This window comes from Dendrobates tinctorius, unplaced genomic scaffold (genome assembly GCF_039654945.1).
Source record: "Dendrobates tinctorius isolate UK_male_01 unplaced genomic scaffold, ASM3965494v1 ptg000129l, whole genome shotgun sequence".
In the NCBI taxonomy this organism is placed as follows: Eukaryota; Metazoa; Chordata; class Amphibia; order Anura; family Dendrobatidae; genus Dendrobates; species Dendrobates tinctorius.
This window is the reverse complement of record NW_027361797.1, coordinates 28,960,811-28,986,317: the sequence shown is the minus strand read 5'-3', so window position 1 is coordinate 28,986,317 and position 25,507 is coordinate 28,960,811. Positions and strand designations below refer to the sequence as shown.

The 25,507-nt window shown below is 43.4% G+C and overlaps 1 protein-coding gene and 1 pseudogene across 3 annotated transcripts in view; both read left to right on the top strand.

Moving 5' to 3' along the window:
- SNX29 (sorting nexin 29) overlaps positions 1-25,507 on the top strand; it is a 520,598-nt gene that overhangs the window by 231,439 nt on the left and 263,652 nt on the right. For all 3 annotated transcript variants that reach the window (XR_012219883.1, XM_073542894.1, XM_073542895.1), the window contains exon 15: positions 2,884-2,987. Coding sequence is in view for 2 of the 3 variants with exons in the window: in XM_073542894.1 (XP_073398995.1) it covers positions 2,884-2,987 (104 nt within the window). In the remaining variant the exon portion in view is untranslated. The remainder of the gene's footprint in view (positions 1-2,883; positions 2,988-25,507) is intronic.
- LOC141047683 (uncharacterized) lies at positions 12,412-20,596 on the top strand (annotated as a pseudogene).

The window sequence follows — 25,507 nt, the reverse complement described above, 5'->3', positions numbered from 1 at the left end:
GAAGCCATCCTCTTTTCAACTTCAGCTTTTTTACAGATGGCGTTGTTTGCATCAAGAATTTGTTGAAATTTCATTGAAACCATTCTTCCCTCTACCCGTGAAATGTTCCCTGTGCCATTGGCTGCAACACAGTCCAAAAGCATGATTGATCCACCACCATGCTTAATGGTTGGTGAGATGTTCTGTTTCTGAAATTCTGTGCTTTTTTTCCCCACATATCTTTAATCATTGTGGCCAAATAGTTGTTTTTTTTATCCTCATCAGTCCACAGGACTTGTTTCTAAAATACATCAGGCTTGTTTAGATGTTCTATTGCATACTTCCAACACTGAATTTTATGGTGAGAACGCAGGAGAGATTTTCTTCTGATGACTCTTCCATGAAGGCCTTATTTGTTCTGTTATCAATGAACAGTAGAGTAATGTACCACAGCTCCAGAGTCTGCTAAATCTTTCTGAAAGTCTTTTGCAGTCAAGCTGGAGTTCTGATTTGCCTCTCTTGCAATCCTACAAGTAGCTCTCACTGAAATGTAGCTTGGTCTTCCAGACCTTATCTTGACCTCCACTGTTACTTACAACTGCCTTTTCTTAATTACATTTCGAACAGAGGAAAGGGCAACTTGAAAACGCATTGCCACCTTCTTATAGCCTTCTCCTGCTTCCTCAATCATGTTCATTTTCAAAGTGCTAGGCAACTGCTTAGAAGAACCCATGGCTGCTGTTTTTTGGCATAAGGATAGAGGAGGCTGGGTTTATATAAAGCTGGGAAATTTGCATCACCTGGCCTTTCCTAATGATGATAGTGAACAAGCCATAATCCTAACCGGCTAATTAAGGTCTAAAACCTTGGTCAAAGTTATCTCAGCACACAAATCTCCAAGGGTGCCCAAACTTTTGCATCAGCCTTTTTTTCTAATTTTATAACAATTTAAAAAATGATTTTTTTTTTGCCTAAAATACAAAGGAAATGTCTCATGTAGGCCTTTTAGAGATCATTTAATCTTCAACTTGCTTAATTATTCACAATAACAGTAATTTTGACCAGTGGTTCCAGACTTTTACATGCCACTGTATGAGTGCTATCCGTGTATTTCACAGATAGAACTCGTGCCTACAATAGTGAATGGGGTCATTCACATATCTGTGATTTTACAGACAAAATCGGGAAGAAACTTCTGATTTTCATCTGAGTTTCAGATCAGAATCTGCAATGAAAGTCTATAGCACAGAAAAAGCACAGTATAACAAACGTGTAAAAATGCTCTGTTGTAAAAAATATGTAACAGTAAACAGCAAGTGCTAGTAAAAAGATAACAAAAACAGGGTATTTAGTTGATAAGTTTTTTGCAAAAAATGTATACTTGTCACGGTCCTGTCAGCGCCGGCGTGCAGCCACCGCTGAGCAGGGACTCACCCGCGCTGCAGAGGGGCCCGGGGTCAGATACGGCTGGGCAGCTCAGGCAAACAGGACCTGGAGACGCTGAAGTTAGAAAGCAGTGAAGGACCTACGGTCATGTGACTGCAAGGGGCGGGGCTTAGCATCCTGCTGCCAGAGATCGGCAGGACACAACTACAGGAATGCTCAGGTCAGACAAACGGGGGTCATACACAGAGATAGCAGTAAAGTACCAGGGATGAGACAGAACGGATAGTTGGGGCCAGGCAGAGGTCAAAGCCAAACAGACATAGAAGGTACCAAACAGAATCCAACAAGCAGCATCAAGAGAACAGACCGAGTCAAAACCAAAGTATCAGGCAAACAAGAACACAGCACAAACACACTCAGGGGTCAACACACTCTGCCAAGGGCGAAAGTATAACTGGCGGGGATTGGAGCTTCCTGAGGCTATAAAAAGCTTTCCCAGAACCAAGGAGAGGCCACAATAATAAGCCCCAGGTGTGCAGGTAAGAGCCTGCACTAGGATCATAACATTTAACCCCAGAAGTGCAGGTCATCAGAACTGGTTCCAGACATTAACCCCAAGCGTGCGGGTCCAACCCGCCCTGAGCTCATGACAATACTAAGTCGCTCCACCAACGCCAAGGTATACCCATCTTAGAGCAATCCTGTCTAATGTATTTAAAACCTGATCATGTGAACAGTACCTGTATGTGCAGGGTTCAGAAAGGCAATGCCTGATGTGGATTCGCTGTGCAAGACGGCTTTTTATGTGCATAGCTCACAAGAGAGGGGCGGGGATCTCCCAAAAACTTGCAGAAGCAAGAAACTAATAGATTAAGAACACACATGAGCCATGCACAAAAGTAAACAAGTCGGTAGGACAGTGTTCACACCACCCAAAGACTGAAACACAGAAAAAACACAGTATAACAAACGTGTAAAAATACTCTGTTGAAAGTCTATAGGTCCGTGAAATAATTGGACTTCACTCAGAAGTTATGAGAGTGCAGTCCGATTTTCACGGACTGTTACATATGAAAAGAATCTATATATTTTTTTTCCTTTTTATATACACTGAGAAAAACTGATGACACTCATCAGATTCAAGGATCAAACCATTGAGTTTCAGGAAGAACAAATGAGGGGTTTAGGCTTTTTTTATGTGGCACGTGTTCAGAAGAAACAGAAATATGAAGGACAGAATACAGAAGGTACTGATCAGTGTAACTGTGTATCCAACACTAAGATGAGATAAAACACTTACTATGAAGAAGTAAAGCTGGCCTATATGTGTCTGTGCCTTTCCATCATTCTCCATAGACTTCAGTAGGGATCTGTAACTAATTCTAATGTGAGCTGGCAGTCTGTCTTGTTTTGACCAATGTGCAGTCTCGCTTTTTTCCACGAGTTCAGGAGGCAGGATAAGGAAGTGTGTCTCACAAGTGGAGAATAAGGCTGATTTCTCTGATCATTTATTTGCAGCTTTCCCAAACCTTCGAAATATTGATGGAGAAATTCTTCCTGAACTAAAGCCAGCGGAGGACCACGATGAATTAGCCAGTTCATATGAGCGCAAGCTGATAGAGGTAAATCAAGCCTGTGTAACGAGTCCTGTGTATTTTATTAATGCCATGAACATCTGATAACTATTATTTTAGAACATACGGTAAATTCTTTTTTAGAATCTCCGTAACTGAGATGCATAAATTACCAGTGTAATAATAGTGAGGTTTCGTAACAAATATACTCGTATATTCCCTTTCAGTTGTTTCTTTCTGGAATTCTTAGTGATCAGTAACTTTATGATGGAGTGTATCATAAATCAAGATTGGGATATATTCATTGTGTTTGCATTTTTTAGCGTACTCTCTACTGCCTTCTTTCAACTCCTGTGGGCTCAAGGCTCGATGTTTTGTTAATTTTTCTTTTTATGTCATGTTGACTTTTTTCTTACATTTGTAATAATAATAGAAATTGAATTAATACCTTTAAGGGAACCTGTTATCAGAAAAAAATGCTATTAACCTTCAGATATGGGGTTAATCTACAGATTAATATCGTTATTAACCTGCTCTGTGTGATGGTCAACGTGTGACTGGACACGCCGCCTCCAGCAGGGCGAATTTCTATGGCACACATGACCCTGGATACACCGCCACCAGGAGGGCGAATTTAAATAATATAACGTGCAGCCGAATACACCGCCTCCAGCAGGCGAATTTCAGAAACACACGTATAATTGTATACACCGCCTCCAGCAGGGCGAATTTAAATAATAAAGGGAAACACCAGGGAAACTGATACAATGGAGGGTCCTGCGATAGGGAACGGGGACGTGGAGACCTCCTGCACTCCCCTAACGATCCCTAGGCCGGTTCTGCACCGGGCACTGATCAGGAACCTAAAAACCCTAGCTTGCCCTGCACCTAGCCCTTTCTAATGAAATGGACGGTGCAGAAACTAATCCCACCACTGCACTGAAACACACAAAAGGAAAAGTTACAAAACAGGGGTAACACCACTTTGCTTTGCTCTGTTACGCTTGCTCCCAGCAACAGAGTCCAACACCAGAATGCAATTTTCCTCCTGAATAGCTGCTGCTTCACCAAGCTTTGTCAGAGCTGCAAGGAACTCTCTCTAGCTCCTTCCACACCAGGGCTCTGACTGAGCTGCCAGAAACTCTCTCTAGATCCTTCCTCCACCAAGGATGGTTGAAATGAGCAATATCACCAAAGTGCAATGACCCTAATGGCCACCGGGGGCAAAACTACCTTAAAGCCAAAGGCTTGAAGGAAAAAAAAGGTTACTAGTGCATTTATCTGTCATAATCCAACCTGGATCATGACACTCTGTGCCCGCACTTATCCGAACGCTGCAGGGAGAAAATGAATTTTATTCCCCCCCATAGAATTCAGCTTTTCAGTCACAGGGGAGGTGTCAGTGATGAGAATATAGAGCTCTGTCTGTAACCACACCCCCGGCCCTGACTGACACTGGCTCTGCATTAGGGATAGCTGTCAGTCAGTGCATAGGTGTGCGGTAGCAGCTGCCACAGAGCGGAGACTGAACCCACGTTGGCGCCGCCCCTATGACTGAAAGCTGAGCGCTGCTAAGGGAATAAAGTTAATTTTCTCCTGCAGCATTCAGCTAAGTGTGGGCGCTGGGCAGGTTAATTACTCTATTAACCTGCAGATTAACTCCATATCTGCAGGTTAAGAGCCTTTTTTCTGGTGACAGGATCTCTTTAATGAAAATGAGAGTTTTTTTCCCTAAAAGGAGGCTAAATGGGGTTCCATTATTATGTAAATAATGTAGCAACAGACTATGTTCTGCCACCACTCAAGACAGCAGCAGTGGTGGTTACATTATGAGGAGTAAACAATAAAACTTTAAAAAAAAACCACCTAGCAAGATAAATAAAGCAAGTTAATTGCAAACTTGCTTATTTTTACTCTAACTGCCAATATATATTTTAGGACATGGGAATATCCCTTTAAAAAGACTCTGTCAACACAGAATGACTGTTCTAACCATGTACAGGCGCTCGATGCTTCATGGCAGGGCCAATCGGTTAAATACACCTTCTCACCTGCTTATTTTCCGTCTATCTCCGCCCTTCTCTGGGTTTGTATAGCCAGTGATGGCAAACAAAGAAGAGGAGGGTGGAGATAGAGGGAAAACAAGCAGGTGGGAAAGTGTACATAAATGACCGGCCCCACCGTGATGCACCGAGCGCCTGTGCTTGGTTTGAATAGTAATTTTGAGCTGACAGAGTCCCTTTAGAGGGAACCTGTCAATTGATGGATGCTATCCAAAACAGGTGTAGCATGAATCAGAGCTTGGCGTAAGAATTGCAGCCGTGTATGTTTCAGACAAAACATAGGGGCTCATTCATTAACACTGTTAGTGCATGGGCTCACTGGAGTACCATACGCCACATCATGTATTAGGAGCTCCTCTTAACTACCATGCGTCTCAATATTTTCTCAAAACCACAGAAATATTACAACTTATTCTGAAAATGTCTGGCGTAAATGCCTTAATGAATCAGCCCCATGGTGTAAAAGGGTTGTTCCAGCTTGAGGTTCAAGTTAGCAGTCACTATTTGTGACTTTAGACCTGTGAATCCCTACAGCATGCAGTGTGCGCACTGTTAAGAGTTCTCCAAAGCCGGTGCCGGAAGTGGGCAGGTGCATGAGATAAAATATGTGATTTGCATACATGCGGTTACCTGCCTACTAGACATGCGCAGCCTCGCTTAATACAAGTGAATTGAGCGAGGCCGGACACAAGCTGCAATGCGCTGAAGTATCACATAACCTCCCGAAGCGTGCGTCAGAGAATCCTGACATCAAGCACTGTGCGTACTGTGAGGATTCACATAAAGTGACTGCAGACTTGAGCCTAAGGCCTGGACAACTCCTCCTTTTAAGGATTCTTCGAGAGACCATAGACTAATCTGCTGTGGCCTCTGTCCCATTTCTCCCCCTTCATTTGATTGACAGGTCTCTCCCGTGTGTGTACATCGAGAGACCTGTCAATCAATTTTAAACTGTGTTTTCTCTCAAATGCTGGAGCGTTTCAGATTAAAACGTAAGTGGCTGGAACCGTGCAACCTTGGGCAACATGAATCGACTTTAAAATTCCTTGCTCCCTACTGTTTTTACAGATCACTCCCACTTGTAAAGGGAAAATATAATACTCATAATGTAAATCAAATCACTATTACATTTTCCCGTCATCGTCTCCCAGTGTGGGCTTTCACTTTACAGAACTTCATTAGGTTGTTGAGGGTTTCTGTTGTGTTGGAATGAGATCTGTAACAATAAGTGTTGTTTTTTTTTCATCATTTTTCTTTTTTGTTGCCCATTATCTTATTTCTTTTACAAGCCATTACTTTAATTCCTTCAGGCTACTGCTTGTACAGGTGTTTTGCAGTGAAGAAATGCTCATAAAGAAGTTGTGTCTGGTATCGTTTCTACTTTGCTTCTTAGCATTTAATTTCGCTGAAACATTTGAAGCTTATTTGTTGTCGGTTGTGGTGAAAAGTAATAGAGGACAACAAAGTAAATGGGCTTTTTTGCTCTGAACCCAGATGGTGCTCTGCTGGTAGTGGTCTTCATTCCCCATAAAGAGTTGAGAGTTGATGAAATCTATGGACCACATACTGGGGTAGAATTGTAAATGGTGGTCAGAGATGAACATTTTTTAATTGTATTGATCCTGATATTGTTTCTAATTAAAAGAGTTGTCCAGCACTAGGCCTATGCATATATGATTACACACTGCCAAATTGTGACAACATGTGGTGTGCACCCTGTTATGCTTCTCTGGTATTCCCTGTAGTCACAATACCACGTTAATGCAATTTGCATACGTGTGGTCACACACAGACTAGACTCATCTAGCTTCTGTCAGTTCACTTCTATAGAGAGAACCTGATCACCTCTAGTTGGCATGTGACCGCAAGAATGAAACTTGAATGCATGTGTTAACGTTACTGCCGACTCCCATCAAGAATACCAGGGACACATGACCGCATGCGCACCACATACTGTCAAGATTCCGCAGTTTACTGTTACGTAGAGTGAAGTCTTTTACCCTTACTCCAATCTTGGAAAGCCCCTTCAAGCATAATCCTGTAAAGATTTTTCACTTTCTGACTTATGTGAAATAACTAGGGTTGACCAAACCACTTAAAATAATATCCTCTTTTGTCGTCTTAGTTTACTGTTGAGGAATTAATTTACTACTCTCCTACTTAAAGGGAATCTGTCAGCAGGTTTTTTCTTTGTAATCTGAGATCAACATGATGTAAGGGCAAATACCCTTATTCCAGCGATGTGTCACTTACTGGGCTGCTTGTGGCAGTTTTGATAAAATCCATGTTTTATCTGCGGCAGATCTAGCAGTTTTCTGAATGCTGAGTTCTGTATAATCCTGCCCACACCACTGATTGGAAGCTTTCCTTTTATACCCAAGTGTTCACAGAAAGCTGCCAATCAGTGGTTGGGGCGTGAATACACAAAACAAGAGGACCACATGGCACAAGACAACTAGTCCTCTAGTAATAATATCCTTCTGATAACACACTGATTGTATTGAAACTACAATTAGCAATCTAGTAAGTGGAATCTGGAATCGGAGTCTCTGCACCTTCGTCACACGGGTCTCAGATTACATAGCTAGGACCTGCTGACAGATTTCCTTTAACCACTCATCGAAAGAGTGCGCCAGCCCCATACCTGGCAAATAATGGCTACGACACACAGCCAGAATCTCCCTCTAATAACCACAGGTATCACTTTCTGACAGGCGCATTAACATTTGATCGCAGGGCACCGATGGGTTGCTTTAATGGCCAAGGGTCTGTCTCACGGAGCTTCGTTGAAACCCAGCCTGTGGCCAGGCCTCATTATTGTACAAGCGATTGGACGATTGTAGGTTCATGTCGCCTAAGGGAACTAACAAAGTAAAAAATTTAAAAAAAAAAAGAAGAAAAGTTTAAAAAATAAAATAAAACATAAGTTTTAATCACCCTGCTCTTCTGAATTTCCAAATAAATATTAATTTAATTTTTTTTTTAATCCACATATTTGGTGTCACTGTCCATAAAAGTCTATTCTATCAAAATATGACTTTAATCAAATCGGTCAACACCATAAACCGCAAAAAAAGTCAAAGCATCAAAATTGTGGGTTTTTTTTTGGGTCTCTGCAAAAGAAAAATGCTGTAAGAAGCAATCAAAATGTCATATGTATCCCACATGATATCAAGAAAAATGGTGTCTTGCCTTGCAAAAAATAAGCCGTCACACAGCTCTATCAACTGAAAAATTCAAACATTATGGATATTGGAAAATGGCGATATAATCAAAAAATGTATTTTTATTTTATTTTTAAAAATTTCCAATTTTACTAATATAATTTAAAACACTGGACAAATTTGATATCACCGTGATCGTAAAGATGAGGACAATCGCATTACCTGGTCATTTTTACCACACAATGTACGCCTTAAAAACAATAAAAAAAAATAAAATGTCAGAATTGCATTTTTTTTTTCAAAATTTCACCACAGTTGGATTTTTTTTTTCCATTTTTCCAGTGCGGTGTGTTGTAAAATGAATAGTGTCAGTAAAAAGTACAACTCGTCCCTCAAAGAGGCAACTGTCATGCCTTTGTGTGGGCTGCAAAACCAAAAAATAGGCATGGCTCTTGGAAGAAGGTGGAGGAAAAAAACAAAAATTGGAAATTGGCCATGTTGGGAAGGGGTTTACTTTTGTTAGTCCATGTTATTTGTTGCTTATGAGCGTAGTTTTTTTTTCCCATGGACTCGTAAACCTGGATTGCGATCCAGCACTCAGATCAATATCGGACACGTCTCAGCGATTTTGCACTGACCACTAAAAAGAAAAAATTGGACATGTGCACTGCCCCATTGACTATATTGGGTGTGAGTTCTATACGTGAAAAATGGACTCCTAAATGAGCCGTAATGGGAGTTGTTAAAACATTTGATTATTTTTAGTGATGAGTGAATCTACTGGGATAAGGTAACATGACTTCGGCGTGCTTGAAAAATATGTTGAGTCCCCGCACCTGCATGTCACCATGCAGGAATTACCTGGTTGTTCGCTCATCACTAATTATTATAAATCCACTTGAAGTGTCAATAATAACAGTTCATAAATCAGTGCAGGGAATATCACAGCAGGGTTTCTTTAGAAGTTCAGCTCAGAGTTTGCGCAAGAAATGATATCTCATCATAGAGGTAAGATATCTATAAACCTTTTCCCATCTTCGGTGTACACTCTTATAACTATCTTCTCTTCAGCTCCTGAATACTAATCCTTCATCAAATAAGATGCTTAGATGAAAAATAAAAAAGCTTCTCCTTGGACGAAGGCTCCATTCTTCCTTGAATGTCAGATACAATGTCTCGCTTCTTATGTTTGAGCTGGAAAGTGAAAGATTGATCAAGGTTCCGGTTTAATGGGTGGTAGAAAATTAAACATAATTGAACTTGCAAATGAATAAAGTAGATTTTGCTAATTGGATTTCTGCTGTGGTTTCTCCGCTCTAATGTTTTTGTTGGCCCGATTCTTCTAAATGCTGGTGCTGTCCCTGTTGAAGTGCAGTGACGCTGACCCACTTTGCTGCTCGTTCTAGGCAGAGCTCGACATAAACAGTCAACTTTTTTCTCAGCATCTTCTAGGCGCGTAATGAAAAGTGAAGGACGCTCTGATAACAATGTAAGAAGTCTGTATAGGAAATAGCAGTATTGTAATGAAATTCTCAATCTATTATCGACCCTTTATCCAGGAGCTTCTGCCACGTTTGTAGAGTAAATATCCCATCTGTTCCTAACTGACAAGTTGCCTGGTCACAAAACGCATATAAATCTTACCCATAACTGCCCACAGTGCCGTGCCCTGCGCCCCGACGCGCGTTTCACGCGGGCTTCTTCCTGGGGCTATTGCCATGTTTGTGGAGAAGTAAGAACCTTCATAAAGAGAAGGTTCTCCTTTAGGTCAAAACTAAATAGTCTTCAGACAGGAATAAGTGACATATAAATATAGTGTGTTAGTCACATTGTAGGGAACGTATGGGTTAAGTCAAAAAATGTATAAGTGGCAAGATGACTTACCATGCTTTTGTAGCATTATATACTATATATCATGTATACATTATGTACTATATACTGTCTAGGTAAAGGTATTCCTGGACTCGTCTCTAAAAGAACTACATGCACATATAAATAGTTTGGCATCTGAAATCCTGCCAACAGATTCCCTTTAAGGCTAAATCCCAGTATACATTTACATGGCCAGTCTGTGCCTGTGTTACTGAGTCTGAAGAGCTATGGTAGATCTGAAGCCTCGGTCACTCCAGCTCTACTCCTTGCCCAGCACTTCCTCCTCCTGCTTGTCTGATGGCTCCTTTGCCTAAAATAACACAGCATAGAGACTGACTGTGAAGCTGGTTGTTGTCATCTCGCCCCTCGCAGAATTTTTTAAATAATTTTTATGCCGTTTTTCAGTTCTCTGTATGGTGAAAAGAATGAACCCCTTCTAAACTACAACTCATCTCGCAAAAACATAAGCCGTCTGTCATATGGCTATGTTGCTGGAAAAATAAAAAAAAGTTGTTCTTGGAAGAAGGCAAGGAAAAACTAACAGTGCAATAATGAAACATTTCCTGATCCTCAAGCGGTTAAAGGCTGTTTCATAGTTTTCAGATATGAACTCCATAATCGTTGGTCAAGTACGATTAACTGGGTTACCAAATAAACTATTTTCATTAAGCCAAAATTAAACTCTTTATAAGTGTCGCTGGAGCAGAAGTCGCTGTCACCTGCACAGAAGATCCCTGAATGCATGCCCATAGAATGGAGGATAAGGTATGTATTTCTGAGAGAGTGCAGGGCGCAGGCGCGGGATTCTGGGGCCGTACCTGACGCTGATGGGAGGCGGTAAATATTTCAATAAAGACAGGAGGCAGGGATTTCTTCCAGGAACCGCACTCCGTGGAACTTGGAAGAAATCTGTAGCATAAAGACAGAATATAACATTTCTTCACAACAAGACCATTAATATGAGGCATACAGGTAGGACTAGCTTAACACTTCTATAACCTGTATGCCTGTATTAATAGGTCATATACGTCCCGGGGGCGAGAGTTTCTATTTAAACAGAATTAACAAGTTATATGCAAGCAAAATACAACGCAACGGCAGTATTATGCCAGTACTTTAGTAATCACCTACAGTTTTCAAAGTGTCTCTTACAGAAGAGGCCTTGTCTCCTAATTAACTGTACCTCTATAAGGCTATTTATATAGTCACATATATATGATGATACTAGTACGTCCTGAAACTGAAGTAGAAGGGTCCTTGCTGGGCTGAGTCCCGAATAATCAGAAGCACCATCTTGAAGCTCTTAGGGAATGTCGATCTCTCCAATGCAGGACTTCCCTAAAGGGCCCGTCACACTAAGCGATATCGCTAGCAATATTGCTATAACGTCACTGGTTTTGTGACTTAGCAGCAATATTGTTAGCGATATCGCTATCTGTGATACTTACCTCCAACCGGCTCCCCCGCTGGTTATCGCTGATCGCGCGAGAACGGCCTGGGACGTTTCTCGTCGTCAGCTTCCTGTTGTGACGACGAGCGATGCGTGGACGCAGGCGGGAGGACGTCTTCATCGCCTCGTCTGACAGGTAAGTAGCGACCGCCGACCGCTGCTATGTCGCTGGTGAGATCTGCCTGTGTGGCAGCTCACTAGCGACCACTTAGTGATGCACCAGCGATCCTGACCGGGTCATATCGTTGTCGGGATCGCTGGTGCATCGCTAAGTGTGACAGTACCTTAAGTCCTTAGAGATAAGGCCTCAGGTGTCCCAGCTCAAGATGTTGTGTACTTGGTTGTCCTCACCATGTTGGCTTATGTCAAGCCGAGCATCGCTTCCCAGAGTCACACCGCTGCCTTATCCAAGCTTTCTCCAAGGATCCGCAGCTTCTTTACACCCAGACTCCTTTGACTCCTCCCAACCTACCACCAAAATCCCAAGCTCTCCAATTTCGGCCTCCCGCTGCTGCCCTCTACTGGCCATATCATATATTGCATCACATTCTCCAACAACACAGTAAACTGTGATTAACCCTTACACATGGACAACAACCTTTCAATCCCTATTTTTCTCCCAGTAAAATAATAACACTTATACTCACCTCCATTACCAGTGCTGTTCCAGTGGTGTTGGCACTTGCTCTCCCAGGGCTCGCGTAACATTGTTTTATCAGTTAATCCCTGAGGCCAATCAGCAATGCTCCCACTTTTCAGAAAAATCACATACATCCGGAGGAAGTATGAGCTGCTGCTTTCTCATTTCTTCCGGATGAATGTGATACATCTGAAGGCAGGAAGAATGAAGCCAGCGTTGATTGGCCGCAGAGTTTGTGTGACATAACAATGTTATGCAATTCCTGGGAGAGCCAGTACCTAAATCCCTGAAAAATAGCCAACACTGGCATGGGAGGTGAGTATAAGTGTTATTATTAACCTAAGGGGCAACATGAGGATTGAAAAGGTGTCCGAGTACTGGACAACCCGTTTTAAGGGACTGTCTGATCTAAAATGATAAGTTTGTAGCCACTCTATGTGACTGCACACTTGTGAATCCTAACAGCGCTCAATGTCCGTGCTGGGAACAGCGGTCAGGTGGCTGCAAGTATGTTGATATTCATACACCTGGATAGAACCTGACAAGATGGTTTCCAGCATGCTTAATGCAATCATGTTGCACGAGGCTGGAAACAGTCTAGTCGGATTCTGGCGGGGAGTATGCATATTGCATACTTGCGATCACCTGACCGCCGTTCTCAATGCTGACACTCGAGAATCCTGTTTTCACGCAGTGCATGCAATGTGTGGATCCACAAGTCTGCCGTCACATAAAGGGACTACAGACTTGTCACTTTAGATCGGACAGCTCCTTTAGCTTTGTATTTAGATAGCCAATGAAAAATGCAAAAAAAAAATATGGTGCAAAGATGTATGTAAGCTATAAGGACTATGTCCAAATTATGAGACAAGCTGCATAGATAGTGGTTTATATTTTAGTTTTTTTGTTAGTCTGGTGCTGGAATTCCTTTCTACTACTAGAAATGCAGAGAGCGCCACGGCCCCTTCTGCGTTTATGCCGCCATATCACTGTTGCTGCAGCTCTGCTCTCATTAACTTTGCTGCAGTTATAAGCACAGCCGTTTGCCTGTCTTTACTTCAGAATTGTGATTAACTTCTGCCCTGTATATCTTTTTATGGCCTAGTGGACATATGCCTGTGTATTACATACTTGGAATTAATTATTGATTCCAAGCGCAGTTTGGTGCCGCCATACTGCTCCAAGTGCTGTGGCTCCACTTAGCCACAATCTGCAACTTCCTGGATATAGTTACAGAGCAATTGCAATAAAGCCATATGAAGAATTATTTGCAAACTTTAGATTTATAACTTTCTCACTAGTCTGCAAAGAAAAATAAATCTGCTTTAAAGGTTTATTTTCTCTAGCATAATAAGTAAGAGCAGTTAAAATATGCAGTCCTAAATAATTCAGTATGTGAGGGGAAAATGATGAATTCTAAATACCGTCTTAGAAATCTTTATGACCTGAGTCACTGCTAATGTAGAAAGTCGTCGAATTGAGATCACTTTCTTGTATGCATAAATGCCCTGAGGTTAAAATTAAAGATATTTTTTTGCAGTCTAATGCTGTGGACTCTTGATATTCTTCTGCTGATAATGACATAATGGCAAGTGAAGCATTCTGGCCAACAGGGATTGAGCCACTAATTTTGATTTCATCTATGTGACAGTTTTTTTTTGTCTTCTAATTTGACAGCAAAGGACGCACAATGGTGAAAGAAAATACAAATAAATTGTTATCTGTTTTTGCATTTCCATAGTGACAGTGTTACTGATAAACAGTCAAAGGGCTGCTTGGGTCATTGCAAGCTCAGTAAAAAAGAAGTCTGATATGTTTTTCTTTATTTTCACTATATACAGCAGTTTTCTCTCTCTCCCTGTTTCCCTCTCTTCCTCATTCCCTCTTTACCTCTTTTTTACTCACGCCTTTCCTCATTCCCTCTCTTCCTCACTCCCTCACTCCTTCTCTTCCTGTCTCCCTCACTCCCGTCACTCTTCCTCACTCCTTGTCTCTCTCACTGCCTCACTCTCTCTCACTCCCTCACTCTCTCTCACTGCCTCACTCTCTCTCACTCCCTCACTCTCTCTCACTCCCTCACTCTCTCTCACTCCCTCACGCTCTCTCTCTCCCTTACTCTCTCTCTCCCTCCCTATCTCTCTCCCTCCCTATCTCTCTCCCTCCCTATCTCTCTCCCTCACTCCCTCCCTATCTCTCTCCCTCCCTCCCTATCTCTCTCCCTCACTCTCTCCCTATCTCTCTCCCTCCCTCTCTCCCTCCCTATCTCTCTCCCTTTCTCTCTCCCTCCCTATCTCTCTCCCTCACTCTCTCTCTCCCTCACTCTCTCTCTCCCTCACTCTCTCTCTCCCTCACTCTCTCTCTCCCTCACTCTCTCTCTCCCTCTCTCTCCCTCACTCAAATTCAAATAGGCTTTATTGGCAGGACCAAAATACAATTAGTGTTGCCAAAGGAAGAAAAGAAGTGTGGCAGGGGAGTGGATTAGGGTAGTGGGAATGGGGTGTTGGGGGCAAAATTTGGGGAGTGATTGTCCATTTGGAGGTCTTTAGTTCCTCTCATCATGACATGTGGTGACATATTGGGCGGCGACCTCCACCATTGATTCTTCTTCCCCCAGTAGGATGCAGTTTCCTCCCCTCATCCATGGATGGGAAGTCTGGGGTATGGGTGGTAAGTTTCTGGAAGTGGGAGTCCCTCACTGCTGAGTATTTGTTGCAGTGCAGCAGGAAATGCACCTCATCTTCCAGAGCCCCCTGCTGGCAGTGCTGGCACAGTCTGTTCTCTCGTGGCTTGTATGTCTGTCGGTGCCGCCCTGTTTCCACCTCTAGGTTGTGGGCGCTTAATCTGTATATACTCAAGGTCTGCCTGTCTTTGGGGTGGCGTAGCCTTTCCAGGTATGGAGCCAGTGTGTAGTCCCTCTGCAGTGACCGGTAGATGGTGAGTTTCTGGGAGTTCTCCAATTCACTCTTCCAACCCTCTATGTATTGCATCTTGCAGCTCTCTGAGATCTCTTTTATTTGGGCTTTAGTTAGGGTGTGTTGTTGACTTTGGTTGAGCTGGCTGCCGAGGTTCCTGGCTTGCTCTTGGCTCTGGCTCAGCAGGGCTTTATGATGGTAGGAGCTGGGGTTGCTGTTCTGTATATGCGCCTGGTGTGATAGCGCCCTCTTGTGTATAGTGAGCCATAAGGGGAATCGGCCCAGCTCTGCCCGACAGGCTATGTTTGAGGTGCTGCAATGTACCTGGAGGAGATATTTGCAGAACTTCAGATGGAAGACTTCGGTTGGGCTGGAATCCCACTTTTTCTGGTCTGGATAGGTTGCTGGACCCCATATCTCGCTGCCATATAGCAGTATAGGTGTGATGACGCTGTCGAATATCTTGAGCCAGACTCTCACCGGTGGTTTGAGGTGGTACATTTGTCTTCTGATGGCATAGAAGGTTCTGCATGCTTTCCCTTTCAGGGTCTCTGCTGCTTGCTTGAGGCTCCTGGTTTGGCTTAGCTCCAGACCGAGGTAGGTATAGCTGCTTGTCTTCTCTAGCGTGGCACCATTTAGTGTGAGGGAGGAAGTGGAGGTTTCTTTAGAACTCCTCTTTTGAAACACCATGACTTTGGTCTTCTTTTGGTTGATGGGCAGCGCCCATGTGGTGCTGAATGTTTCCAGCACGGCCAAGCTATCTTGGAGGCCTCTCTCGGTTGGGGAAAGCAGCAGGAGGTCATCTGCATACAGCAGGATCTTCACCTCTCAGTCATGCAGGCTGAGACCTGGGGCAGAGGAGGATTCCAGGGCCGCTGCCAGTCCATTTATGTAGATGTTAAATAGAGTTGGGCTCAGGCTGCAGCCCTGTCTTACCTCACGGCACTGCCGGAAGAAGGCTGTCCTCTTTCCATTCACCTTCACGCTGCATCGATTCTCAGTGTATGAGCTCTTGATGACTTCGAAGGTTCTGCAACCTATTCCGCTCTCCAGGAGTTTCAGGAACAGACCTGGGTGCCACAATGAGTCAAAGGCCTTCTTGAAGTCCACAAAACATGCAAATATTTTCCCCTGTTTTTTTCTATGAATGTGTCAAAGGCCTTCTTGAAGTCCACAAAACATGCAAATATTTTCCCCTGTTTTTTCTATGAATGTGGGTCACTCTCTCTCTCCCTCAATCTCTCTCTCCCTCAATCTCTCTCTCTCACTCTCGCTCTCCCTCACTCTCTCTCTCCCTCACTCTCTCTCTCCCTCACTCTCTCTCTCCCTCACTCTCTCTCTCCCTCACTCTCTCTCTCCCTCACTCTCTCTCTCCCTCACTCTCTCTCTCCCTCAATCTCTCTCTCCCTCACTCTCTCTCTCCCTCACTCTCTCTCTCCCTCACTCTCTCTCTCCCTCACTCTCTCTCTCCCTCACTCTCTCTCTCCCTCACTCTCTCTCTCCCTCACTCTCTCTCCCTCACTCTCTCTCTCCCTCACTCTCTCTCTCCATCACTCTCTCTCTCCCTCTCCCTCTCTCTCCCTCTCCCTCTCCCTCACTCTCCCTCTCCCTCACTCTCCCTCTCCCTCACTCTCCCTCTCCCTCACTCTCCCTCTCCCTCACTCTCCCTCACTCTCTCTCTCTCTCCCTCACTCTCTCCCTCTCGCTCTCCCTCCCTCTCGCTCTCCCTCCCTCACGCTCTCTCTCCCCCTCACGCTCTCTCTCCCCCTCACGCTCTCTCTCCCCCTCACGCTCTCTCTCCCCCTCACGCTCTCTCTCCCCCTCACGCTCTCTCTCCCCCTCACGCTCTCTCTCCCCCTCACGCTCTCTCTCCCCCTCACGCTCTCTCTCCCCCTCACGCTCTCTCTCTCCCTCACGCTCTCTCTCTCTCCCTCACGCTCTCTCTCTCTCCCTCACGCTCTCTCTCTCTCCCTCACGCTCTCTCTCTCTCCCTCACGCTCTCTCTCTCTCCCTCACGCTCTCTCTCTCCCTCACTCTCTCTCTCTCCCTCACGCTCTCTCTCTCTCCCTCACTCTCTCCCTCACTCCCCCTCTTCCTCATTCCCTCTCTCCCTCACTTTCTCTCCCTCAATGCCTGTCTTTCTCCCTCACTTTCTCTTCCTCACTACTTCTCTATCATTCAAGGTATAATATCTAATATATAAATCTCAATGTGGGTGTGTATGTATGTATGTATGTCCGGGATTGGCATCCGCACCGTCGCAGCTACAGCCACAAAATTTGGCACAGTCACACGTCTGGACCCCGAGAGTGTCGTAGGCTATGTTGTGAGGCAAAATTTTAACCCCGCGCATTCCAATTCACCAAACAATTTTGCCCCTATCTACATAATGGGTAAAAAGTGTATGTATTGTCATCTGCACCGTCGTAGCTACAGCCACAAAATTTTGCAGTGTCACACGTCTGGACCCCGAGAGCGTCATAGGCTATGTTGTGAGGCTAAATTTTAACCCCGCGCGTTCCAATTCACCAAACAATTTTGCCCCTATCTACATAATGGGGAAAAAGCGAAAGGAAAAGTGTTGGAGGCAAATTGACAGCTGCCAGATGTGAACAAGGGGGACTTAAAGAATGAGAGCGATGGCGCCAAAGAGTATATACCGTACAGTTGCTAAGGTGGGGCCCTGACATGGGATACTCATCACACACACAAAATGCGCCACACACTACCACGTGCTTCAACACATATACCACCCTCAGCACACATTTCAGCACACATACACCAACCTCGCCACATAAAAGTCGAAACACAAAAGTCTCCACTCAAAACTCGCCACGCTGTCCCAGAGCTGTTTAAAAGATGAAACATGAGCTGTGATTGGTTGCTATCAGCAACAGTTTTCTTTGTAGACAGTTGTGGTAACTGAGGCCTATTATTCTTATCATTTCTATGGTGTTATCGTCCTTCTGTAAAGCTGGAAATAACACAATTTATTACCGTGCCAACACAGACCACCCTCTGACACAGACTGCAGGGGGAGCCCAGTATCACACAGGATAGGATTAGATACACGGCTCAGCAGTCAGAATCACACAGGATAGGATTAGACACATGGCTCAGCAGGCAGTATCACACAGGATAGGGTTAGGTGCAAGTTTTTTATGTGCAATATAATCATTAGAATTTGTTTTAACTAACCACATTTGGTTACTATGCCCAGGCAACGCCGGGCTCTTCAGCTAGTTGTAAATAAATATAGGGTGCAGCCGATTTTATTATTTTTAAGTACAACAATCCGATATGGTAAAAAAATATATATAAAAACATTATATAGACCTTGTCTGGCAATGTGAAACAGAATAGAAGTTCTAAAAAAAAATCTACACATTATTCTATGTTCTAAGGAGATCCAAATACAGATGCTAAACAAAGTATAATAGAGAACATTTCAAACAGTTGTGAATCTCCCACCAGTTGTCAAATGACCAAAATTTTTCTATGTCAACAATTCATCCAAGACGTCATAAAAGAACTGATGAGAAACATGTCAAGAACCTCAGACTTTACTTGCTTCAGTAAATGTTAATGTGCAGGATTCCACAGTATAAATAACGCCAAGCAAAAATAATATCCTAATATTCTTTAGGATATTTGTGGTATTTTCCTGATGAAGAAGTCTGAGAACTTTGAAACGCGTTGAATAAAGCCACATTCTATATGATATACAGTATGTCTGGACCCTCAGTTATTCAGCAGCGCAGAATGAATCCATGTTTACTCAATTTTTTATCCTAATGTCCTTGGAAGACTATCAATGCACAAATCACTGCTGACCAAAAAAAGAACACAAAGCCTCATCTTGCGTGTGCCAAAAAAAGCACATCTACACATCACTCAAGACTCTTGGTAGATTTTTCTGATCGGATGAGTTAAAGGAAAAATGGTTTAATGGTCCTGTTATATCTATTGTAAAACTAATGCCTTATTCCACCATAAGTACATCACACCAACAGTCATCCATGAGACCAGCTTTGCAGTTGCAGCTCTCTGGTGTCAGCTACTTCTGGAGTTTAGAGTCCTGTTTCTTTGGCAGCGTAGTCTGAAGCCAAAGTGTGGTGTTGTTACCTTGTCTGTCTCATTTTTGTCACTGTCCCCTGTGTTGTACCATCTGCAGTGGTGATGCTAGCGCCCTTGCTGGCCAGTGCACTAGCCAGGGCAGTGCGATGTGACTGCGAGGGACGAGGTTTGTGATTGTGGTGAGGGAAAGACCTGCTTAAGGCGTTAGGGGAGTGCAGGGACAAGCTCAGGTTGGAGCTCAGGGGGTGTCCATCCTTCATTCCCAATCGGTAGGGCCTTCCTCTCCCCATTTCCATCCCATTGCGTGTGTGTTGTGCCGTGTGCTGACCGACCCTGTTGGGTCATTACATATCGTGACACCAGCCTTAAGCAAAGTAAAAAATATCAGCCATCAGTGCAGGCAAAAGAAAGTAAACAGTTCTTTGACAAAGTCTCGTGAGAGCCAGTCCTGGTGACACAGGCTAGATAGCATCCAGTATACTGACTCAGTCTGGGTATAACAGACAGGAGGAGGCCTTCTTCCTCCACACACAGACCATGTGTCAAACAACACACTTTATATTAACAGGTTAACCACACTCAGAGATGTGGTATGTGGGCAGCCAGTCCCACCCATCTCTGATTGCCCATAAAACCTGTCAGAGAATATGGGAAGCAAGATGTGCCAAAAAATTTTTTTGTTTTTGCATTGACAGTCTGGATACTTTGGCAATGTTTCCGCTGCAATTTTTATGAAGGTCTTTATATCATTTTACTGGTAGGATTTTTATGTAATTTTAGCAAGTATTTTGAAGGGTTTTCTTGTTTTATTATGTTATTTGTGTGAAATTGTGCCAAAAATGCTGGCCCCTCCCCCAGTGATGACCATTATGACATCATATGTAAACAGAACACACCCATAATTGCTAATGGAAGGGGCTATAAATTCCCTGCTCCTATGGCTGGTGTAATATCCCTGAGGAAGGTGCCAGGATGGGCGCCGAAACGCATAGGAAGGAATAAAGAAGTACTTTGTTACAACATCTTGCATCCCAGGTGATTTTGTGGACTCAGCAGCGCGGACTGTGACACATCTTGCTTCCCATATTCTCTGACAGTTTTTCCACGTTGGAGTGGTCGGTGGAGGTCCTGCAGCAGCTGATACTGTGTTATGTCTTCAAGCCAGTTGTGGGTCACACAACTGGAATAGGTGAGTGGAACTGCATTACACCACTCACATCGGAGTGTCACTAGTGATAGGGCACTATTGCGCCTCTTGTTCCCCCACCCTTTTTGTATTGCCCATAAAACCTGACCCAGATGCTCCAAACAATCCTCTTTAGTGTTCTGTGCACTAGAGCAGTACTCCAGGATTACATCACAGATGACAACCATCTCTGTGATGCAAACCTCCCATCAACCATGTTTCCTGTCTTACACTGCCTTCGGCTCAATCTTGAGTCATGGTACCTTGATGGATGAACACTGTAGGAAGATCAATCTTGTGCAAGCCTAGATAAGTCCACCAGAGTCTTCTCCACTGTTACCTTGAAAGTGTTATGCCATCGGGTTGCTTGTCTTCCTCTTCTCCTTGTTCCTTCAGTTCTTCCTACCATGATGTCCTTCACCACTGATTGCTCTGTGTGATGAGTCCAAAGAAGGCAAATCAGTCAAGGATTATTAGATTTAGGTGTAACTTATTTTTTTTACTTGCTAAGGTTTTGGTAACATTTTTATCATGAAGAAATTGAATGATCTTTTAAAAGCAAGAGTCTGTGTTTTCTTCTTACCAGTAAATGCTTCTGATCGGTCAAGGATCGATCATCCAAAATAAAACTGACATAGATTTGCAAATCATTAGGACTTCAGAGCGAGGAGATGCATGCAGAGAAAAAAAATGTCTCTGGAGATCAAAAAAGGACTTCAAAGCGTAATTATGGAACATTTTGGAAACTCTCTTTGATGCACTTTGCAGATTGACAAAAAGAATTGATTGTTCAAGCAGTTCTGGCTGACATATTCAAGCAGTTGTCGATGATTTAGGCTGTTTCCTAATGTACTATTGCATGTTGATTATTGCTAGAAGGTGAAACATGTATATTATTCAAAAACTATTTCAAGGGGTTGTAAAAAAAATAAATCTAGGGGTATGGATTGATAAAAAATAATAAATGGAGGTATATGCACATTCCAGCACCTCCACGGACCCAGCAATGCGTTCTAAAGAGGTCTGTGCTGGCTGCAAAAGTGATAACTGTCATGTTCCGAAATCACTGCACCACTGCAGCTAATTACAGTCAGGTGACTAGTAGAATGCGTTATTAAGGAAACTTCAGATAAGGCGCTCTTCAAGCCACCTGACCACCGAGACTTCTCAATGGGGCAGACACCACCTTCGGAACCGGCTCAGACCTCCAAAGCAGGCTGCACTTGATTTACGCTTATCCTGGAATGTGAGAATGTCTGAGTTTATTATTTTAAATCAATCCATGCCTAAAAAAACACAAAATGTTACTTTCCGACAACCTCTTTAATATCATTATTAGTAATTTGATGTAGTAGAACAACCCAGAGAGATGTATGTGTGCTTATCACTCTTATGTTTTAGAATGTTTGATTAGTTTTGGATATTTTCTTTTTTTTTATAAAAGAAAGATAGAAAATAGCATCTGGGGCAAACTGCTCTGGTGATAATTTGAGAATCAATTTGGCTTCTTAATTTGCAGGAAATTGCCTAATTATGATTTAATGCTGCCAGTTCTTATTTGTGGAGGATGCTTTTTTTAGCTCAAATGATTCAGAATAACACTTTCTTGCACCTACTTTGAACTGATGAGTGTATTTTAAGGACAGTCAAGTGAAATTTATTTAAGTCTTTAACACAAAAAAATGAGTTTCTTTGAGATTTTTTTTACCATTCAGATAAATGAGTATGTATGTAATAACAAAAACTGAGGCAACCTTAAAAACTGCACAAATACGAGAAAGACATCTGGTTGAGTTTCCAGGCTTAAGATAGTGATGACCTATCCTCAGGACTCAAGCATTCAGCACCCCCCAGTGATGAGCTGATTTCAACTCTGGAAATGGCCTAATATAAACAGACTCAAAGGATAAAGGCCCCGTTACACGCTTCAATGTCCCAGCGATCCCACCAACGATGGGATCGCTGGGACATAGTTAGCCGATCGCTGGTGAGCTGTCACATAGGCATACTCACCAGCGATCAGGACCAGCGAGCATGCTGGTATCCAGGGTAAACAGCGGGTAACTAAGCACCGCGCGGCGCTTAGTTACCCGCTGTTTACCCTGGATACCAGCTCCCAGCGTCTGCTGTATGGCGCTTGGAGCTCGCTGATCGTTGGTCTCTTGCTGTCACACGCAGCGATGTGTATTGCCCAGCGGGAGACCAACGATAGATTTATGGCCCAGACCATTAGGCAAAGATTAACGATCAGCCAACTTATCGTTGATCGTTGCTACGTGTCACATGCAACGATGTTGTTTCGACATCGCTGCAACGTCACCAAACTGGTGACGTTGCAACGATATCGTTCACAATATCGTTGCGTGTAACGCAGCCTTAAAGGCCCCGTCACACACAGGGATATCGCCAGCGAGATAGCTTATTTTGTGACGCCACAGCGATCTCGCCAGCGATAATGCTGTGTGTGACAAGGATCAGCGACCGGCCCCCCTGCCGGGTATCGCTAATCGCGCTCCATCGTCCTGGGCTATTTTTTGATCGTTGGTCTCCCGCTGCCCAGCACGCATCGCTGCGTGTGGCAGCAAGAAAACAGCGATCAGTTACGCTGGATGCTGGTTTCCAATGCCGGCTCTTGGATAGCCGCTGTTTACCTTGGAAACCAGTGTGCACCCTGGTTTCCAGGGTAAACAGCGGGTATCCAAGAGCCGCGCGGCTCTTAGATACCCGCTGTTTACATTGGAAACCAGCTTGCTCGCTGGTCCTGATCGCTGGAGGGGCTGTCTAACGATGTCCCAGCGATCCCATCCATGTTGGATCGTTGGTGGGATCGCTGGGACATCGTTATGTGTAACGGGGCCTTTAGTCATAAGTATGGTTCGCCCGGAGAAACACTTTAAGTAGCATTTTTACTTTATTATCATCTTGTGGAATCGTAAACAAGTGTTCCGATTAAACCAAGGAAAGCAATAGAGGATCCGAGTTATTCAGAGCTTTAGGATCTGAAATGGCCCTCGTCATTGACCTAAGGTGTCATGAACATAAACATTTTCTAAAAATACAACTTTAAACAGGCACATATTTAACGGGATTTCTACGTTCAATGACCTTATTTTGTTGTCTCTATGGGTAATAAGGTAATCAAAGACTTTCACTACTGAAATTCACAGCAATCATTGTTATATGCTGAAGAACTTTGATGAAGTGTTCAATTTCCCTGGTGCGTCATCACTGAAATACAAAGCATGGTCCACATTGATAAAACGCATGGTTGTGTTGGCGCTCCATAGTGAGTCGGTCTTTGTAGTTGCCGTCTACTCTAACTGATAAACTTCCTCTCTATTAATTTAGAAAAATTAAACATATTTATTGTGGACTGGCTGTAAACACAATAGCACCATTGTTCCTTGGATATTGTTCTTGGAGACTAATCATTGCTGTAAAAAGGGCTTGGTAGCATGAATTCCACTGTGTACTTGGCTAATATCCACCCATCTTCCCCAATCCTATTTCTTCCCCAGTTCAATTCAAGGTTGTGTGGACGCATGGAAAGGTGAGATACTAGAGTTAGGATTAGTGATGACCGAATGTGATCGGATCAGGTGTTATCCAAGCATTCTCAGGTGCTAACCAGGTGACTTTGGGGTTCTCTAAAAATGTGCGAGTCCCAGCGGCTGCATATCTCACTGCTGTTCGACAACTGGTATGCTGGCCTTGTTTTATTTTTTTGGGTGAAGGACCTGGTAACATTATTCTGCAGGTCACAACAGCTGCCATGCGAAATCTATTTAGTTTCATTTTTATAATTCATTGCTTTCTGCTTAAAAAAAAAAAAAAAATTAATTTTGCACCATACATTCATATTGTATGGGTGATGGAGATGCGATGACAGAGGGATCACTCCATCTGTCCAACCACTTAGATTGTCTATGATTCTATGGACAGACATCTGTCTGAGATGATTTAGTGAATCCTGCATTGAGCAGGGAGTTGGGCACGATGACCCTGTGGGTCTCTTCCAACTCTAACATTCTATGTTTCTATGGACAGATGCCATAGTTGCTATTGACTTGTAATATCTAAGGGATTGAACTGCCCAAATCAAAGCTACACCACGTTCTAAATTATTATGCAAATGCTATTTTTCTCTGATTTTCCTAAATGGTTGACACAAATGTTCAAATCCTCAAACGTTAGCAGATAAATCACATGTTATTAGACAAACCTCCCAATGATAGCAGTATTTTATTTCTTCAAAACTCAAAATGCACTCTTCCCAGTTATTCTACACACCACAGTATCCAAGCATTTTATAAGTTGTAAAGAACTGAAAATGGTCATTTGTTGAATTTGCAGCATTAAGGTGACATTTACTAACATCAAAAGCTTTTTCAAGCACCTCTTTCTTTGATATAACCTTCAAAATTCTTGCCTCCATTGAACTTGACAGTATTTGGATAGCTTCTGCTTTAATTTATTTGCATGATGTCAGATTAGTCGCTCAGAGCTGCTGTTTAGATGTGAAATGCCTCATACCCTCTTATATGTTTTGCTTGAGGATGGTCCTAAAGTTCTCAATAAAATAAGGACAGGAAAGGATGGTGGCCACCCATGAGTTTCTCTCCTTTTATGCCCGTAGCAGCCAATGACTCACAGGTATTCTGTGCTTGTTAGTAATTGGCCTGTGAGATGATGCATTGTCATTCATGAAGATGATATTGCTCCTATGCTTCTTGTTGTACTGTGAGCAGGTTGCAGGATGCAGTGACAGACAGGAGACAGGGCAAGGGTTAACGTATTTTACTTTAGCATATGTACTCCTCGCAGGGAAATATAGCGTTAAACAGGGATAATGTAGGTAGTAGGTAATAAAGGGTATGCAGTTTGGACAAAATGGGGGGCAATGACGGTAGCAGTTCTTAAGGTATCACTTATCCGAATCGACGTCTTCCAGACTGTAGCGTCCATGAAACAAGCGGTGGCGCCAACAACGGTCAGCACGGGGTTAATGCGATGTAGTCCTGAAGACAACGACGAGCTGTGTCCTTCCGGCAGCGGTGAGTCTCTGTTGTCTCCTGCGGGATCCTCAGTCCAGCGAGTGCTGTGAAGGGTAAGACACAGGCACACAGCAATGTCGGAGCCCAACGTGGCCCGAGAAACATGCACCGGGGGGGGGGGTCAGGATTCAGTTTACGGTCACACACCCG